This window comes from Meles meles, chromosome 9 (genome assembly GCF_922984935.1).
Source record: "Meles meles chromosome 9, mMelMel3.1 paternal haplotype, whole genome shotgun sequence".
NCBI classification, from domain to species: domain Eukaryota; kingdom Metazoa; phylum Chordata; class Mammalia; order Carnivora; family Mustelidae; genus Meles; species Meles meles.
The window spans coordinates 88,162,270-88,183,863 of NC_060074.1; the positions used below are offsets into that span (position 1 = coordinate 88,162,270).

The following is a 21,594-nucleotide window of genomic DNA, read 5'->3' on the forward strand; positions in this document are numbered from 1 at the left end:
TACCTTATACCTATGTAGGAAGGAATAAGAAAGTTGTCACATGATTAGTGAGTTGTTATTAATGGGTGGATATTAGCATTTATTGGCAAATCTCTAGACGTATGAAACTCAATATATATCTATTTTACTCTGTAAGCATAAAAAGCTAATGTAAATGTGAGAGGTTTAGAGATTTAGAGGCATAGCCAAATTAAAGATAAAAATAATTTTCCCATGCCAATATATGAGGCAGTGTGTTTTATCAAGAGGGCAAAGGGGTTTCCACTGAAAAAGATTCTCATGAAAATTTTCTTCAGAAGAATTTCTAGGCTTTCATAATTGAAGCATTTGTTGTCTATGGAAAAAAAAATCTGCAGTTAACTAAAGTTAAAGATATTTCTCCCAGTTCTAGAAGGATGGGGGCATGGAGCAGGGGGATATTAAGCATGTTCCATGTATCTTTTCAGGGTTTTAATGTTACTCATATGAGACACTCTGGGGACTCTCCACTCTCCTCACAATCAGGTGGGCAGCCTTTATCAGCAGAGAGATAACACAATTGGAACAATCCGTGCCTTTGAAATAGGTTCAATTATAGTTCACAGCCATTTTCAAGATGAGCTTCATATTTTCATTCTTTTTCTTTTTTGAACTAAAAACTGGGGAGGGCAGCCCCTTCAAAATCAACAAATAAATCATGTACATGAACACCGCCTTTCTAGTCTCCCTCTATGTGCAGGGCAAGGCAAATGTTCTGCTTCTAGAGCAACATTAGACTCTCAGGAATAAAGAAGCTCTCTGGGTTTTGGAAGCCACTTCTCAGAAATCTGAGGCATGACACTCATACTGTTTTGAAAACCTATGCACTGACTGAATTTTTGAGCAGATGACTCCAAACTCTAAGGCGTTTATGAGCTGAGGGGCAAGTCTGTGTGCGTGTATGTGGAACTGCACAAGGAGAGATGGTGCATTGAACGAAAATGGTGTTTTGGTACAGCCAAGATAGTCCAGAGACCATCCCGGGCCAGGACCTCCATTGTTTATACACATTTTCAAGAAAACACAGTCACAGATTGAGAATAATCCAGACTTTTCCCCCCCTCCTCTCCATCTTGATTTTATAAGACATAAAATAGAAGAGATGCAACTTTTTCTAGAAGGGGACAAAAGAAGATTATGATCTGCAGTGAATGGGGGAAATATACAAATCAGATTTGTCACTTGCTTCCAACAACTAGAACTGGGTTACCTCTTATAAAGGGAGAGTGCACCTCTACACCCACTATACTAGGTATGTTGGAACCCATAAAATTTCCAATTACTGCTTCAGAATTTATTGTGCACATATGGAAAATAATACTTGTAAAACAGAAAGGGGTTTGTGCCTTGTGCTGTCAATACTGTGAAGGATGGGGTGATTATAAAGCAAATTAACAATACTTTTAAATGTGCATTCACTTATCTTTCCAATTAAATCCTTGTTAAACAACTGCACAGACAGTAATGGCGCTTCTGCAAAGCACTGATCAAGACAGTTTTATTGTAATTTTTACTCTGCAACAATTAATCAAGTAGGCATTTTCTTTATTATTAAATTATTTAGTTAATAAATATTCTCAATTGGCTAACATATTTGTAGTTTCCACGTTATTTTTGATTTTCCTACAGTAGAACATATTTGGGAATATTTCTATTTTCTAGCAAAGGGACCATTAAGGCATGTGGTTTTATAAATTTCTTCTCTTTACAAGAATAACTGTGAACAAGAGAAGTCCTTGAAACTTTAAACCATCCAAAAACCCTATTTCAACCATTTTATTTTGTAAGGGATGCAAACACATTGCTTTTAGCAGATAAGAAATGAGAGATTTTGCTTTAAGGTGTCTTTCTGTTGGGATAAGCAGGAAAATTAGCATTTTAAAAGTTCATTAATACCAGTTGCAGACTTTTGAGTCATGAAGCTGCACTGTAGTTAGCATTTTCTGTTCATATCCTAGTGAAGAGAATCCTACCTGAATGTTATTCTTCTATAAACACACAAGGTGGTATAAAGAAACAGATAAAGGTAACTAGAAGTATTTTTTTCCACTTTTGAATTTCCGTTTTTGTAATTTGGAGATCTGAATTTAATGTAGCTAGTATACTTCACTTTTAAAGTGTTTCGATGGTGCTTCAAACATTCTTTTGCATTTTGTATCTTTTAAAAATTTTTAATTAGGAGGAATTCCTAGGAAACCAGATCAGTAGTGAGGGCAATGATCTCAGACACCTGGCTTTAGGACTTAGGAGGGCTGCATTAATTCAGAAGTAAGAATAAACACAGAAGAGATACGACATTTTCTTGAGTCATAAAAAGAAAATTTCAGGCAAGGCTAACTTTATAGTGAGACCAGTGGTCTGATTTGAGCTGGATCAACACTACTTTTTGAAATGCCTGATGTACAAACTTGATATCCTCACTATTGGTCTGATTATAGGAGGTCCCTTACCTTATGCTTCTTGGGACTAGCAGAGAGCCTGACCTAGAACCTTCTGATTTTTTTTTAAAGATTTTATTTATTTATTTGACAGAGAAAGATCACAAGTAGGCAGAGAGGCAGGCAGAGAAAGAGAGGAGGAAGCAGGCTCCTGGCTGAGCAGAGAGCCCGATGCGGGGCTCGATCCCAAGACCCTGAGATCATGACCTGAGCCGAAGGCAGAGGCTTTAACCCACTGAGTCACCCAGGTGCCCCTAGAACCTTCAGATTAACAGACTTGTCACATTGGGAGCAGACTCTTGGCAGATGGGAATGGTGAAGTTCAGCGGGGGCTAAAGAAAAGGGAGAGAGAGGGAAGAAATTGAGGAGATGGGGGCTTTGGGTAGGAGCATGGAGAAATTGGGTTTACTAAAACTTGACTTCTTGAAGGAGCCAGGCGTGAGGGTAGGGTGACCAGAGAGGCTTCTGAAGTATACTTTGATTGATGACTGGGCCCAGTTTCTAGTCAGTTAGATCTTGGAATGGTGATTCCAAGGCATGTTTTTCTCCTGATTGAAATAACAAGTCCTATAAGGCCTCTAAGGCACTTGGCACACGATGGGCATGATGGAGAATTCAGAGGTAACTATGAGGTACATCTTACCCTCCAGCATTCACAGTTGGGAAAGGGAGAGAGATTTTATGCAAAATAGATGAAAACCAGTATTAACCACAGGCCTAAAAATGCTAGGGGAAGGGAGTAGAAAAGAAGCTAATTCCTACTGAGATTTATTCCAGAAATCATGAGATTTGTCTTAAGGAGGTGAGTTCATCAGTCAGCAAGTCCAGTGATGGTGTTCCTCTTGCTCAGAAAGACAGATATGTTGCTCCTTCTGTTGGAACCAATCAAACAGTAATGTACATACATATTCCAGTTTCTTTCACTGATGGAACTGTGAATCCCAATAGACTTAAAAGGAAGAGCAGAGAAAAGTAAGTGAATCCTTGATGGCTGTCAGAACACAGAAGGAACAGATTAATAAGAAGGGACAGCAGGGTAATCACTGAGGAAAAATGTAGCAGGGAGTGAGGAGGCCACAAAAAGACAAACAATCTGGAGGAATGTAAAATATGAGATGATATGGTGTAACACAGAGAAAGACTGTTACTTAAGCAAAATGATTCCAGTGGGCCCCTTAGAATCATCCAGACATTATCTTGAGTAGACTATTGGATATCCTGCTCACCCTGAGTGCCTCAAAGATGGAGACCAGACGTTGGAAGACCATAGCGAGACTTTCATTCCAGTTCTCTCTAGAGTACCAAGAGACACATATTGCCTTCTTGAAAGATACACTGAATAAACGAATGCAACTTGAAGCAATTCAGTTAAACTCATAGGGACTTTTATTCATCTGTGAAGTGGATAGACTTCTTCTAAAGATCTAGTGAGTCAGCATTGAGAAGTGTTTTGGAGAACTTGACATACCGACATTCTTTTGGTATGGTCTAAGGAGTAAACTCCATTCTCTTAAAGAAGATTCACCTAATTCTTCAAACCAAATCTCTTTTCAAAATATATACGTGCTAATTTGTAGAAAATTAAAGAATAGTTTGGAAAAAAGAAGATAATAAAAATCACCAACACTTCTTAACATTTTATGCAGGTTTTGCCATTGTTTCAGAAACAGAGTTCAGCAATACACAGTAAAATAGTCCTTTCGAGACTGATGTACAAAATGTTTCACCTTCTTGAGGCTTGAGGAAATGACTCAACCCTGGATCTAATCAATAAATTAATTAAAATGTGTCAAGATTCTATTGGGTGCAAGATATTCTTTGAGGTGAAGTAGGACAGATAGACTTAAAAGAAACATAAGCTCTCTTCTTTAGCAGTGTCCAGTGTGTTGAGGAGATATGATATGTACATGATTTAATGATATATGACACACCTATACAATAATAATATTAAGAAAATAATTACATATGTTAATTACATATTAATATATATTAATTATGTAGTAATAATAATAAGTAATTATGGTTATTGAGTAGTTGAAAGTGCAAGCATAGGATTTAAAAGAGTTTCTATGGGTTGGGGTAATCCAGGGAAAATGTGAGAGACATTTAAATAATCCAAGATGGATATAAGATTAGCCCTTCATCTAATATTCTTTCCTTTAAAAAACAATATACCTCATTTGGTTATAATAGATGTCTCCATTAGGATGATTGTGAGGGACACATTTCAATAGAACTTCCATTTCTATATGGTGTATCATTTTCCAGTGTAGTGTATTTATTATCTCATGTTGACTGACTCATCTCAAGAGAATGGATAGTCTTCCTTTAAAGATAAGAAAATTACTCTGGGAAGGGTAAGTGACTTCTTGGGCACAGTATCACAATTAGTAAGGGGTCTTATGGAAACTGACTTTGGGTTTCTAGTGTTCTCATTGCACTTTGTTTAAAAAAAAAAAGGTTCACAAGGCACGTGGAAAATGAGACAAATTGGAATATGGAGTTTATCTCATAGAAATCCGTTACCATTATTATATCTTTTTCTTTTAAAGATTTTATTCATTTATTTGATAGACAGAGATCACAAGTAGGCAGAGAGGCAGGCAGAGAGAGAGGAGGGGAAGCAGGCTCCCTCTGAGCAGAGAGCCTGATGCGATGCGGGGCTCGATCCCAGGACCCTGAGATCATGACCTGAGCTGAAGGCAGAGGCTTAACCCACTGAGCCACCCAGGCACCCCCTACCATTATTATATCTTAATTGAACTGTTGTAACAACTTCCTAACTGTTCTGCTTCTCCTCTTGCCCTGTAAAATTTATTCTTCTCATAGCAGCCAGAATGATTAAAAAAAAAAATCCACATAAATAATATCAGATCATTTCCTGATTAACTACCCCTCCCACACTGCAGAGCCTTAGAATGAAAGACAAAACTTCTTATCTTGATTTACAAGGGCCTCACTGGACAAGCTTTGCCCATCTCTCTGACCTGTGTTCTAATCTCATACAAGCCTGCATTCCCTGGGACTAGTGTCCCGCTGCCTGCTTTGCTCTCCCCCCACATCTCCGCATGCCTCTCTCCTTCCTATCAGATCAGGTTTCCACTCAATGGCTCCTCTTCAAAGAGATCTTCCCAGATCATTCAACCTAAGGACATTTCCTCTTATCCTCATCAGTTATTCTCTCTTACATCACTATCTTGATTCTGGACATGACTTGTAAGGATCTCATATATTTGCTTATTATCAATCTCTTGACACAAAAGAACACTCCACCACAGCCTGATTCCCCAAAGTTCTTCTCAGTACCTAGAAGAGAGCTCATAGGAGGTTTTATTTTTTTTTTCTTTTCTTGTTTTTTAAAGATTTCAAAGACACAGCGAGAGAGTGAACACAAGCAGGGGGAGTGAGGGAGGGAGAAGTAGGCTTCCTGCTGAGCGGGAGCCCAATGTGGGGCTTGATCCCAGGACCCTGGGATTATGACCTGAGCCAAAGGCAGACACTTAACTGAGCCACTCAGGTGCCCTTCATAGGAAGTTTCAACAAATAATTGTGAATGACTAAATCTCCATTTGAAGTTTTCCTTAGGCAAATTAAAGCTGTATTTTATTCTTTAAGCTAATTTTGCTCCTTTCCTGATTCTTCTCATACACTTTGCAGTTTGTATTATTGTATTTGAATCATGGCAAGTCTAGGACAGTCACTCACAATTTGAGCCCAAGGTGTCAGACTGCTACGGATTTGGCAGAGCCTTGGCAACAAGCAATGACACTAAGAGGGATCACACTGGAAATTCACATAAGCAGGTGACAGTCCTTAGTGTGATCTTTGTACCACCTGGGATTGGGAGTCACCCATTGCTCACTCAGTCTTTCTTGGCCCAAAGGCCCAGGCTTTTTAAGGCTGGCTCAGGTCTCTCAGCTTGACAGCTTCCTCCTCTTTTCTCCACGCCTCTCCTATGTGGCCCATGCTGAACAGTCAGATTGTGACTTCAGGTGGAGGTGGATATGGGGACAAGTATATATGGCTCTTTGGACTGGTTACACGGAGATTCTCAAATTCTGAAGATTTTCTTCTAACCATCACTGATCATCTAACATTATTCATTAATCATTCACTTGTTGAATCCATCCATATTCAGCAAATATTTATTTAAAGGGAATTATCTGCCAGGTACCCTAAGAGCTGGGTGACCAAAATAGGTAATGTCTTGCTCACATAGAGGAGGAAGGGCAGCACTGAAACCACAGACAAAGAAACAAGGCAGTTCCAGAGAAGATGTGTTTGGAAGCAAAGAAGACACTGGGATGGCGAGTGACCGGATGGGTAGGATGGAGGCCCATGTTCCAGATGTCTTAGTCTTGCTGAGAAGATGACTTGAATGTTGAAAAGAAAGTCTTCTCAAGGTTTGCAGGAAGCACATTTTAGGTAAACAGGAGCAAAAATCAAGCTCCTGGTAAAGAAACGAACTTGATGGGGATGAGGAAGGAAACCCGGGTGGATAGAAAATAATGAGATGAAAGGGAGGGGCATGGTGATATCAGAGAGCTGGGAAGAAGGAAGAATCTGTGAAGACTGAAGATACTAGTAGCTTCTTGTCAATTTACACCAAGTAGATCACCAGTCTTTTTGGCTATTGGATTGGAAATAACCATGGAAATACAGGCTCTATGTCCCTGAGAATGCCATGTGTTGTATTTGTTGCTGTAGTTCCAGCATCCTGCATGTTGTCTGGCACATGGTAAAAGCTTTGGAAGTGTCTGTCAATGAATGAATGATGGAAAAGCTAAAATCGTATTTTACGGAGCTCGCTTCTGATCCTGATGTCTGGGACCCTCAGAAAGGAAGAAAGCTGACAGGGATACCTGCATTTCTTTCCAGTGGGCCCATGAATATGAGGGCATAAAAGAGAATGGGTTTTGTCTAAGCCATTCAGATTTTCACTTGAGCATTACTTCAGTCCCCCACATTTGTAAATTTTGGACACTTTATCTTGAGGGTTTGCATAGAAACCTGAAAAAAATCCTTCATAGCCTTGCACCTGTTACTTTTCCTTTTATTTATTTTTTTTTATTTTTTATTTTTTTTTTTTTAAAGATTTTATTTATTTATTTGACAGAGAGAGTGATCACAAGTAGGCAGAGAGGCAGGCACAGAGAGAGAGGAGGAAGCAGGCTCCCTGCTGAGCAGAGAGCCCGATGCGGGGCTCGATCCCAGGACCCTGAGATCATGACCTGAGCCGAAGGCAGCGGCTTAATCCACTGAGCCACCCAGGCACCCTACTTTTCCTTTTAGAAGCAACTTTGAGGTGATGAAAATACTTATTTTTCCATAGCACACTTTTGTTAGAAAATGCTTCTAAACTACACGGAACACTTGGAAAAGAGGTGCTAGATAAATAAATGTGAGTCACAGAAGCCAAAATTACCAGCAACAGGGACTTCCTGTGTGAAAACAAAAACAAAGCATTCTTTCAAAATTCAAAAATTCAGTATATGGGGTTAATAAGAGCAATAGTTTCATTGCTATTATCCAATACAGATTTTCTGTCTACGTGGTCATGCCCAACATTTTGGAGAGCCGAGATGGCAAGCTGAGTTATATCTCTGCTCCCAATTTTATTTCCTACTTGTCTAATTGCTAATATCATACTTTGTGAAGGAATAGTGAACCATATGTCCACAAACTTTGTCATATGAAGGCATAAAATGGGGATACAGGGTTCTTCCCTCTTCATTTCTGTCCCTTGATTCTTTTATCCAATCTAAAATTAAATGCTTGTTTATAAGAGACTGGGAGAAAATATAATGTAAAATATAGCTTGAGTTTTCTTTACTGAGATACCCAAGAAATGGAACATAACACAATGCATCAATGAATATTGACATGGGGTTGGTGTGTATTGAAAGTTCATCAATTTATTATGCAGTATCATGCAATATTATATTATGTATAATATTATTATGCAGAATAAACAAATCTTTATTCAGTCCATATACAGTATCAAGCACTTTGCTATATTGGGGATACAGTGATGAATCAAACTTCTACTACTCCTGAAGAAGTCACAGGCAGTTAGGAGTTACTTATTAAGAGGATTCTTTAAGGGGCGCCTGGATGGCTCAGTGGGTTAAAGCCTCTGCCTTTGGCTCAGGTCATGATCCCAGTGTCCTGGGATCAAGCCCCACATTGGGCTCCCTGCTTGGTGAGAAGCCTGCTTCTCACTCTCCCTCTCCGTCTCCCTCTCCGTCTCCCTCAACCCCTCCCCCTGCTTGCTCCCTCTCTAGCTGTTTCTCTCACTGTCAAATAAATAAATAAAATCTTAAAAAAAAAAAAAGGATCCTTTAAATGAAGTTTTCTCTTATAAAAGGGTTCCATGGTCTGGACACTAAGAAAGTATAGTATTATAACAAGAATAAGTGGTTCAGATTCTTTGATGTTAAAAAGAAGAACATGTCTCCCTGCCCCTTCCCCCTTGGTAAATTGAATCCAGCACTCAGCAATATATTCTTTGGAGTTAAGTTTAAAATGGATTCACTGTCTGGCTTCAAAACATGTTAATATTGCAGCCTTTAAAAAGTTACTTAATCTTTCTGAACCACAATTTTCTTATATGAATAATGTGGATCATAAAGTTTATCTACCTTGCAAACTTTTATGAGTGTGAAAGCAAAGTCTAATTTTCCATTCCTGCCATGCAGTAGATTCTCAATTAAATGCTAGCTAGCATCAGCATCAGCAACATTCTGTTACATTTTAAAATATCATTTGTTCTTTAGCTTTTTAAAGCAAATCTTTAGGTAAAAACATCTCTTTAAAAAAATTTATTCTAGAATCTACATTGGAAAAAGATTGTGGTTACAAAAAAAAATCTATGATTTTCATCATACTATTAACATAGATGTTATATCCATGGCATTTTTTAGTTATACTCCAACTTATGACTCAGAGTTCATAAAAAATAGTGAGCATGATTTCATGAATCAATACTCAAGGAGAAAACCTCTTGTCACCAGAAATTGTATCAAAAAAAGGAGTTCATAGTCTATTTCTGCCTTACTCAAATACAAACCTTGTATGTTTTATGGCTTGTAGGTCATGTGGGGGTTCACAGGGCTTGTGATGTACTTGATTCACTTGGGGAGTTTTTTTTTTAAATGCATGTATATAGATCCAACACCAGACTTTGTGCATCTGAATTTTTATGACTGGCCTCCAACATCCTTATTTTTAAAAGCTCTGAACTTGATTCTTGGGTAAGGTAGACTTTAACATGAAAATATATTATCCCCTGCTCCTTGTGTTTATGCCTTGTATTATCCCCTCCCCTGGGGTATGATGGATAGGAACTGTGACTTGATTCTGGTTATCTTACGTAGGATTCTAACTTCTACTTTAGACACTAGTTTCTCTCCCTTGCTGTTTTGATGGAACAAGCTGCCTATGGAGAGGTCCACAAGGCCAGTAATGTTGAGGTCTTGAGTCCAACAAACCACAAAGCACTAAATCCCAATAATCATGTGAGCAAACCTGTCTCCAACTGAGCCTCCTGATGAGGACTCACCCCTGGCCAACATCTTGATAGTAACTTTATGTGGAATCCAGCTAATCCATGCCCAGCTTCTGACCCACAAAGACTGGGAGATAATAAATGTGTGTTGCTCTAAATAGTTAAGCTGGAAGTAATATTGTTATGCAGCAGTGGATAACTAACACAGTCCTGAAATGTAGTCAGTGCCCACACCAGAGACACCAAGCAGAGTTAAGAGCAGAGGTAAACTTGGTATGTTTCCCCACTAATTTTTAATTTTTATTACTTAATTCTGTTGGGGATGATGATGATTTATAATGATGATCAATTGTTATAAATATCCTTGGGGGTTTCCTTGGGGATTGCAGGTTGCATAACTAACTGATTTAATTTCTGGGCCCAATGGTCAAATCTACATGAAAAGCCATAAATGAATTAAGACTTGAAATTTCAGTAGATTTTACTTACCCTCTCCCATGAACATGGATGAGGCTATTCTTTTGGAATTGGGAAATCCTCAAAAGCCTATTGATAAAATAAAACTAAATTTCTCCTTTATGTTCAGGAACCCCCAAATCCTATGAATTTGACTAGTGAAACAAATCATTGAATAGCAGGGATTCTCCAAAGCTTTCCCATATATGATATTTCTTCTTAGAAAAGGAATCTCAATATCATCAAAGAAAACTCAGTCACATGGAAGCCCCAAACCATACTTGATTATTAATATTTAGTATTATGATTGCATTAAGAAAACTGTTATATTGTTCTGATTTCATCTAACATCTTTAAGTTCGTACTTTATCACTTGACTGATTCAGAGTTTTTAAAGTCCTCACATTTTCTTTCTCACTCCCATTTGGGAAGTAAAAAGTCCGAGATTCAAAGGAGTTAAAATTGTTTCCATCAGACTAACAAATAGGTCAGAAGCAGAATAAAGAGGCAGTTCCATTGACTCCCACCCAGTGCTCTCTCTTCACTGGATGGTCTCTGCCTTTGTTTTCACCACAGCATTAGGTAGGCTCCTTATTGCTTGGCATGTAACAAATTATAAAGTATAACTCACCATAAATGTACGATATAATTTTGCTTTAAAATAAGTGGCCAGAATTTGTGCATTTTATATACTAGAAGTATTCATAAAGTTGTTATTAGAATATTGTGTAAAAACTGGGGCTCCTGGCTGGCTCAGTCAGTACAGCATGTGACTCTTGATCTAGGGGTCTTGAGTTTGAGCCTCACACTAGGTAGAGAAATTGCTTAAAAATAAAATCTTTTAAAAAAGGAATATTGTGTAAAAACTAAAGACTATATAAATGTGTATGAATGGGAAGAGCTTATTGTTTTGGCTTCCCTTCAGCATTATTTACAAATGACAATACATTTTCTTAAGTAGCTAGATTGCCAGCAATAGTCTTTGAGCTCCCTGACTCAATGTAGCTGAAAAATGAGGTCTATGGAAGTTTCCAAAACCCTGAATGATGTTAGAGTCTGGCCCTTTTATGATCAAGTGGTCTTTTTGGCTTTAATGGGAAAAATAAATCACTGTTAAAAGATAATCTTGTCACATGGAAACCAAAAAGGTGCAATATCAATGATGTGACTTACCAAAAAAACGCCCTATGGGATGGGGTAAAGCAAATAACAGTTTGTTTTGTTGTTGCTGTAGTTGGCAGTCAGAGTGAAGTAGGCTTAAGAAAATACCTTGTTTTAAAAATAGTAAGAGGGCACTCTAAATGCACTTAATAGAAAAGTGAATGGACTTGATACAAGGGCTATTTTATAAGAACAGAACTGCCAGTTGCTCACATTCTTTCTCTCTTTCCTCTTTTATTCAATTTTTGGTGCTGCAAATAATATGAAAAACATGGGGGTAGCTCTAAAGTTAATGCTTTGCTTGGCATTGTGGCACAAATCTATATAAAAGTAGTTTAGATATAGTTGGTAACATGAAATTGTTTCTCTATTAGTTTATTTTCAATGGAGCTTATTCTTAGCATGTTCAAAATAAGCAAATTCATCTCTTTAAGCCAATGTTTAATTTGGATTATTATGCCAATAAGATCTGGGTGAATAAAGATATGCAAAGTGCAAGACTGTAAATTAATGGGGAAAAAAACCCTCTCCCATTTAAAACAACGCACACGCAAAATCATATGCACACACACACATACACACGCCCACACACCCACATACCCAATTAAGATTCTTGGCCACGTAGATTATAGCATTTATATATTTTGTTCCTCCGGGTGTGAAAAAGTGAAGGAGGGTGTCCCTAAGATTCTTCCTTTAAATTTGTTTCCTATATATGGAAAATATGTCTAAAATCCTGGTGGGAAGTAACTTCCTCCAGTTCAGAGAAATGGTTAGAGGGAATATTTGTTACTGTGTACTAAGAAACACCAGTCTGGAAAATTCCCACTCAGTGCTTGCCCCAGTGCTTCATAGTTCTCCCATTGGCTCACGGGCTTGGGAAGCTTCATAGATATTTTCCAAAAAGGATGCCAGTCTTTCTTGTCCCTTTTTAAAAGGGTGAAAGAGAACATCTAAGCAGTACCAAAGAGAGTCTGAACTGAATTTGGAGTTTGGGCAACAAGCCTAGATGGGCAGCTGAAACCAGAATGTTGATGTCAGAAGGAGGGGAACTCAACCTAATGGGATTTCCAAGACCCACTGTCAAAAGTTCTCAAGACAGTTAGGCAGCATCTCACTGCTGAAGTCGGTCCTTTGCAGAAGAACCCCCAAGCAAGAAAACCATCAGGTCACAGATCATTCCGAAGAATCAACACAGTGTCACAGGCTGTTGACAGGTTGACATCTAAGGTCATGGACCAGTTTTCTTTGGGGGATGCCCTCATAGAGTGGAAAAGTTGCATCAGCGAAGTGTCCCTGAAAGCTGTCACCAAATACAGTAAACAAGGGAGAGCACTGCTTATTCATGCACCGATGGCCCAGGAAATCAAGAGCTCTCAATGTCTGCTAAAGGCTGCAACATGATATTGTATGAAAGTAGGTTCTCGGTCCAAACACAGGTACATAAAGCCCTACAGAGAATGGCAAGGCCAGACTTCTTCATAACTGGGATGTTTGGCATTTTCCTCCACATTTTTCTTTCTTGACCTATTTTAGCGAAACTGCTATGGCAGTACCTGTCACTTATAAACACCGCGTAGACATAAAGTGACTAGCAAGTGTGTATAGCACGAAAGACATACTCACTTTTGTAAGAAGTTAATCAACAATTAAGGAATGGGAAATGCCCTGGCAGTAGTGGCTTTCAGCAAATGCTCTGAGTCAGAGGGATGATGATCTGGTCCTTTTTCACTTACTTGAAATATGACCTCAGGATATTATTTAACATCTCTGATCCTCAGTTTCCTCACCTTTAAAATGGGAACAATGATAGTGCCTCTTCTATGGGAAGGTAGAAAGCACTAAATTAAATGATATAAGTAAAGCACTTAGTACAGTGCCTGGCACATAGTAAGTGATGAAAATATGTTAGCTACTTTTATAATAATAATAATTATTATTATTATCATCATTACTAGTTATAATTAGAACATGCTTTTCAAAAGTGAACACTTTGAATTTAACTTGTATGTCATCTGATCTGGAAGTATAATGAGGGTATCCAATTCCTACTGATTTAGTGAGTCAAACAGAAAACCAAAACAAATTGAATCATTCAACTGGTGTATTTAGAATTGCTGATGATTATAGCATTCAAGAAAGTTAGTGAAATACATAAATTGCAATTGAACTGTTCTTGAAAATCCCCCAAATCAGTTTTCATTTGTCTAGCCTAATGGTGGGTAGGACTTGTTCATTTTTAAAATGTATATTTAGAACACACTAAAAAGGATACATTGTGGAATGTGAATATGGAGGAGACAAAAGGTGTTAATACAAAGGTAGTATGTCAAAATCATGTATGTTCCATCTTTGAAAACAAACAAACAAAGGATGTATTGCATTCACATATAGCTTTATGCTTTTCATGGAATTATCTATCACACTCTGCCACCTTTTTTTCATTGCACACACACACGCACATGCACGAAGGGGAGGCTACAATTTACACAGTCAGCCTCTTTGTACGCAGCACTGATTCTCTTCTAAGTCAGCTCTGTCGTTCAAGACCAGTGTGCAGATGGAGGGGAAGGTATGGTGTTAGCACCAAAAATTATGGGTCCCCTCCAGAGATTTCATTCAAAGGATAATCTGATTAGCAAAATTTGAGACAGGCTGGTGTAGGCATTCTTTTATCATCTAATTCAAAAAACTCCACAACACAACTTGGACGAGATCACCAGTATCAAAGGTCCTAATGTAGCATAATTTGTGTTGAGCATGCTGCATTGTGACAGTGCTATAAACCAGGGAGACAGTTTACTGACAATTCTGTGCTACCAGATACCAACTCAGGCCTCTGTCCAGCTTTACATTGTCAACTCTCGTGGAAACATGAGCAGTTACACAGCCTCACAGGATGGGGAAGTCTGGATTGCAAAAGATGAGATGGACAGATTTCATATTTTCATTGCAGATTTTTTTTTTGCCTTTTCAAACTGCTGAGCATAATTTTTTTTTAAAGGCAGGAAATGCAACTAGTGTTTGTTTCTAGCATGGCTTCTGTTTTGAGATTTCTTCTTTGTAGAAGAAATGTGTTGCCCAGCTGTCTAGAATCCCAATCAGGATATGGCTTCAGTATGAAATATATTAAAAGAACGATTTTAGCTGGTTATAAGCAGGAACGAAAATGAGGCTGGGCCTATTTTATCCAATTTTTCCTCATAGAGGGGGCATTCTGGTTCAGTCCAATAGGGCCACTATGAATCAATGAGGTAAAGCTGAGTTCTGGGGTGTTTTGTTTTGTTTTGTTGTTATTTTGTTTGTTTGTTTTTGTTCCTCTTTTTGCCTTGGAAGGAGAGTTAATTGTGAAACATAAAGGTTCATATTAGTGAGCAAACAGAGCTGAGAAGATTCTCAGTTATAAAGATTCTCAGAAATAAAAATCATGTGTCCACTGGCCAGAAGTATTTAACATTTAAAAGGGTCAACATTTAAAAGGGTGGTTCAACTCAAATTAAACTGTTGGAGGATTTAATGTTTCTCAGTATTAATACTTCTCCTATTTGCAACACACACACATTATTCAACAAATATTAATTAAAACTTCTCTTTATGCGGACCCTAGGGCTACTCTTGGTTAATGGGGGAGGCGACGAAGATGATCCCAGTCCTACCTTTTAAGATGTGCAGAGATTTTTTTTGCAGAGACAGCTATTTCAACCAGTATTCTAACCTTAACCAACTTAAGATGTTTTAGTCTACTTCTAGAACATTTCTTATTTTTTTATTTTTATTTTTTAAAATTCTTCGTTTTTAAAAGAGAAGTTTCAGGTTTACAGGAAAACTGAACGGAAAAGATAGAGTTCCCTACACCACCACTACCCCCTACCTCAACACACAATTCCCCTATTTTTAGCATTTTTTATTAGTGCAGTACATTTGTTACAATTGATGAAGCAATATGGATACATTATCATTAACTAAAGCCTATAGTTTACATTAAGTTTCACTCTCAGTGTTGTATATTACATAGATTTGACAAATGTATACTGACATTTATCCACCATTATATCAAACAGAATAGTTACCCGGCCCTAAAAATCCCCTGTGCTCATTGATTCATTCCCATCTCCCCCAAGATCCTTTGTTACCACTGATCTTTTATTGTCTCCATAGTTTTCCCTTTTCCAGATTGCCATAGAATTGGAATAATGCCGTACAAAACCTTTTCAAGCTGCCTTCTTTCACTTAGCAATATGCCTTTAAGGGTCCTGCAAGTCTTTTGGTGACTTGATAGCTCATTTCTTTTTATCACTGAATAATATTCCATTCTATATATGTGCTACAGTTGTTTACCCATTTACTTATTGATGGACATCTTTGTGACTTTCAAGTGTTATCAATTATGAATAAAGCTGCTGGAAATATTGGTGCACAGGTTTTTGTGTGAACATGAGTTCTGAAATCATTTGGGTCACTATCAAGGAGCACAACTGCTGGATAGTACAGTATGAATATGTTTTCACATGAACCTACCAAACTATCTTTCAAAGTTCCCATACCATTCTGTATTTCAGCCAGCAGTGAATGGAAATTCCTGTTGCTCCACACCCTTGTCAACATTTGGTGCTGCTGGTGGCTTAGCTTTGGGCTATCCTAACAGATGTTTAGTAGTATTGCATTATTGTTTTAATTTGTAATTCTTTGATGACATATGTATTTCCCAATTTTTAATTCTCTTACTCACCTATTACATATTTTTCTAACATCTATGATTTTGACATTTATGCGTTCATCATTCATTTATTCAATTATTTATCCACATGCAATCAGTGTCTATTATTCTATTATATGCCAGGAACAATTTTTCAAAGCTAGGCTCTTTTTCTTTCTTTTACCCTCTTGTTAGTCTTTTTTCATTTTCAGTTTGTCATATTCCACTAATTACTTATTTTACATAAACTCTTAGTTGGTTTTTCTCTCTGGTCTATTAATCTCCAAGTAAACCGGCTATCTCTTATTCCTCTGTTGATAATTGTTCCATTTCTTCAAATTTCTCTTATTCCCTTCAAAACTTTCATCATTATAGATTCATAATACAAACAGCACAGAGTCTGAAATATTGTTAGAGATGAAACTACTGAAAAAAAAATGAAGAGAAGAAATCATTTACCTTGGTTGACAATAAATCTTAACTTCTGTATTGTTGCCAGATTGCCACTAACTCGGTATATTCCATCAACATCTAGACCTGAAAATAAAAGGGCATGTTTTATATTTGCTCATAAAAGAACTGAGATGGTAAAAGAAAAAAAAAATTAAATGTGGGAAGGAAGGTAATAGTAAATCAACACCAAATATCCCTCTCTCATAGAGAAAACAAATTTCTCTAAACCAAGCAATCTTCAATAGTTCAATTTCAACAAACTAATCATAAAATTCATTCACAGTCAATCACCAACAAATTTGAAACCAGTTGAATCATAGAAGAGTAATAGATAGCATTGAATTTCACACTATAGTTAAAATTCAGTCCCAAGGAAAACACAGGAATTAAACTGGTGGTAGGTAGGAGAAGAAACTTCAGATATATTTGATTGCCCCTTCAGGACAGAAAACAACCTAAGTGATTTGTAGAATCTTCCTTCCTTTCTTCCTCCTTCCCTCCCCACCTTCCTTTCTTAGTCCATTCCATTCCATTCCATTCCACTCTGTCCCATCCTGTGCCATCCCATCCCATTCAGTCCCATTCCCTTTTTCTTATAATCCTATAGCATAATACGCATTGGTCAAACTATTTTAAATTACAGAAGAAAATTCTATTCCAGTTGTATTAACTAGTTTGATAATCTCTGGGATATTACAGGTAATGGGGGTACTCTATTATGGAGGGATAATAAAAGAAAAAACCTTTGACAAAATGCTGAAATTAGTTTCAGAGTATTTTAAAACTAGTCATCTATAATTCAGAATAACATATCCTGGCAGTGAATTTGGATATTCAACCATTTGTTTTCCACACATTTATTTATAGCATCTAGTTATTTCCATGACCAAATTATCGAAAAATGAGGAAATAGGAAAATAGAAAGAGAAACACTTACTGAAATACTGTTGTTGTCCTTAAGGTATGTGGATAACATAATTTTGATGTCAAGAGTGTATGTTCCTTGATGTGTCCAGGCCCTCAGAGAGCCCAGGGATGAGGCTACCACCCAACTATCTCAGCTGTTTCTCTTGGGAAATGGCATAGAACCATGATTAAACCTTGTAATTCTCAGTCATAAGTATTAAAATAAGATGGTAGAAATTATTGCCATATTATAATCGAATAAGGGCTTTGTAAAGCTCTTTACTGACATGAAATGATCTCTTTTATAGTAGGAACATTTCTGCCACTGTGCAAAATATTTCATCAATAGTTTAGGGTAGAATAACATAACTTGCAACATTGGCACTGATGATATAAGTCAAAACAATCTTCACTGTTTTAATACTTTTTTTAAAGAGCTTTTTTTAGTTTATAGCAAAATTGAAGGGAAGGTACAGAGATTTCCCATATGCTTCCTGTCCCTCACAGATGCATAGCCTCCCCAATTATCAGCACCACCCACTAGAGTGATACATTCTTACAATTGAGGAGCCTACACTGATACATCATAATCAGTGTTTATTGTTGCATTATGGTTCATCTTGGTGTTGTACATTCTATGGTTTTGGACAAATGCATAATAACATTCCATCATTATAGAATGATACAAAGTATTTCCCCTCTGCTATAAATCTCTCTGCCCACTTATTCATCTTCATGATTTTTACCCTTCCATGTGAAAAACTATAGAGAAATTTGGCATAATATCAATAAAAGGGAAGAGTTGTCAGCAAATGTATTAATTGGTTTGAGTTTTGTAGTTCTAAAATAATCTAACAATAAACCACTTTCTCTGTCCCTTCATGAGAATTATGAATTTGTGAAGAATTAGGATGGGGTTGGACACCTCTAAGTGTGTGTGAGTGTCTAAGACACATTTGTAGAAATCACATATATTATTTCTTCCTAATGCACAAAATAGCTCCATTAATCAAAAGTTACCCCTTACCCCAGTGTGTTTGCTTTTAAGTACAATGTGCTCTTAACAACTGAAATATAACAATAATCTTAATTAAAATTTTTAACATTTAACTTCTAGCTTTAGCATGTGACCATTTTGGTCTTCAGTTATACAAATATACCCAGAACTTTATAATCTATTACTCATTGCTTTCCTTGCTTTGTCATTAGCTAGTGTTTAGTAGGTAGATTTAACCTGTAAAATTTTAAATAATATGATAGATTTTAAAAATATTAAAACTTTCAAGTAATTATGTCCCTTTCAAAGTACTCCCTCTTGGGGTTATATTTAATTTTTTTTGAACATGTAGCTATTAGGGAAAATATTTGGGGGAATTCTTTAAAATTACCTTCAGTGGCTCCTTATTATCTGCACAAAAATTTTTCTGGCGGCAAGTTTGGGGCCTTTGGTAATAGTTTTGGAATTGAAACTAGACAAAGGTCATTCAAAACCATAATTGGTGAATAATGTCATCCTGCTTGCCACCACAAACAGACAAAATTTCACCAATTGAAAGTGGTCTGGTATTTTCCCATGAGTTATCAGTTTCTTTGAAAGAATTTAAGAAAAAGAATATTTTAGTAAATAGAAACATTGATGCACTAGGCAGACCAACATTCCCCAAGTGAGAAATCTTCATAAGCTTTTATAGAATTGGTTAAAGTAGCCCAATTTCCCAATTTAAAATAATGATTCAAGGTAGAATGTTGCTTATAATCTATGACAATATAAACAAGAAAATTTAGTATATAATTCTTTTTAGGATCAATTTTTGTTTTGCTAATTAGTTGGACCCTTATCAGAGGTCAATAGTAAATGATGTTTCTTGAATGTTGATGAATTTTTGTTGCAAATAAGGACCTTGCTTAAGTTTTACTTTATTTGCATAGCTCTTCATTTAAGGTAGAAAATCAAGCACACTTCTATTTTGAACCTGGGACTCTTTTCTAATTATTTTATATGTTATTGTAAATGCATATGTTGTCTAGAGTTGTAAACTGAATTTTAATTACTGAAATTATCCAGGATCCACAAGTTTTTTTTTTTTTTCCTTTTCTAGAAATTTAAAGTTACAACATAAGAAGGACCCCCCCTCCCCTTGGTGTTTCATAAATTTCAGTAGAAGGTTTTTTCTTTCTTTCTTTCTTTTTTTTTTTTTTTCAAGTTGGGTAATCAAAAACATTTGAAAGAGCAGTATGGGTTGGATATATTACGCTTGAGCAATTGGAAAACACTATACTGTTTAAACAAAGCAGCCTCATCCTAAATTAATAACCCAGTTTTCTTCTGGGATAAAAGGAGGGAGGGCTGGGGATGGAGACAGGGAGAGTAACTCAGACCAGTGCCACCACTGTGGTTATAGAACTAAGTCACAGCAGAGAAACTGCTTTGTGGCTTAAGATAGAAACCAGAAAGTAAGAGGGAGTAAAGCAAAACATATTAGATGCAATTCGAATCTAACTTGACACAACTTCCAAGCCCTTTAGATTCAGAGATATCCACACCATATATCTTGTGAAGGATAACCATCCCTGGCATTAGTGGCTCCTGCTTCCAACGGCTCATGCTCCCCTGCTATCATACTTTTTAAATTACATAAATAGAGTGAAATGACAAAGTACATATTAAAAAGGAGGGTATTACATTTTGCAAAATAATCTGGAACATATCAGGGAATCTTAGCAGTGATAAATTATATAGGTACAGTCTTGAAGTTGATTAGTTTTCCCCCGAATGCCTCACAGAGTGGCAAGCCCAAAGTCCTAGGAATTATGACCCAAATTGCAGTGATTCACGTGCCATCCTCTCTTTGCTCCAAGAACTTTGAAAGTTATGCCAAGCCAAACCAATGTAAATTGGTGGATTTGGACATCCTTTTCATGACCACATTATCCTTGCTGGATTGGAAACTACTTATTTTGGAAATATAATTAGACCTCATATGATTTTTAAATGTGCAATGTCTTCAAGGTACCCATGTTGTGCTTTGGTGAAGTTTGGAGAAAAATCACTTTGAAAGGTACTTTTTTCAAGAAAATACCATGACTGGATGCTGACAAGAACTTTTCTTGTTATGCTAAAAATACTTTGGGAACATGGTGAAACTGTCATTTTCCTTTTTTCTTTTTTTTTTTGTTCCAATCAAACGCATTAATGGCAGTAATGAAAAATTCTCTGAAGAAATCCATGTTCACTGAAAGGTCATTTATTTCTTCATCATCAGTTGACCTTCTTAAGTTTCAAAATAGTGTTTACCATTGACAGAAATCACTGGGTATTACTATAGGAGACTTACAGAAGTCTCTCTCCCCTACTCTACCCCCCCACCAACTTTTCTTCTGAAGAAGCTTAGAGTAGGATAGGCACACAATTAGGAGTTATTAGACCAAATGGTGGTCTAAACCCAGTGGAAAGAATGCAGCTGTCATGAGTAATTCCCACTATAAATCTTAGACACTTTCCAAAAAGAAATCTAAGAGACCAGCACTGTTCCCAGAGTTGACTGGCTTATCTGCCAAAATACAGGCAGTTTTTAACAATGCAGATGAGCCTGTTAAAAATAGTTGCAAACTGTGTATTAGGTAGCATTTTTGGTAGCTTGGATGATGGGCAAACCACGAAGATGGAGAATTTGAGCCTGGTTGAGAGGTGTGCCCCAAAAGCTTGCTTGTTTTTCTGGAACATAACAAAATGCATCTGAACCCCTGGAGTCTGAATTGTGGGCTGGGAATTTTGTGCAAACAGCCCCTCTCCTGAGATTTATGGCACTTCCTAATTCCTAGGAGGCCAGAGCTACCGCAAGAAGAGTCATTCTCGCAATTCTTCGGTCTCCTGGCTTTCCCCTCTGGCAAAAACCGATGAGCATGGGAACACCCAGAATGCACCCAAAAAGCTGCGCATTTCTTTCTCGGTCTTTCTG

At 37.1% G+C, this 21,594-nt stretch overlaps 1 protein-coding gene across 1 annotated transcript in view; it reads right to left on the reverse strand.

The window, feature by feature from the left end:
* ARHGAP15 (Rho GTPase activating protein 15) overlaps positions 1-21,594 on the reverse strand; it is a 610,173-nt gene that overhangs the window by 180,011 nt on the left and 408,568 nt on the right. Inside the window, exon 11 of the mRNA XM_046018034.1 lies at positions 16,736-16,813. Coding sequence (XP_045873990.1) covers positions 16,736-16,813 — 78 coding nt within the window. The remainder of the gene's footprint in view (positions 1-16,735; positions 16,814-21,594) is intronic.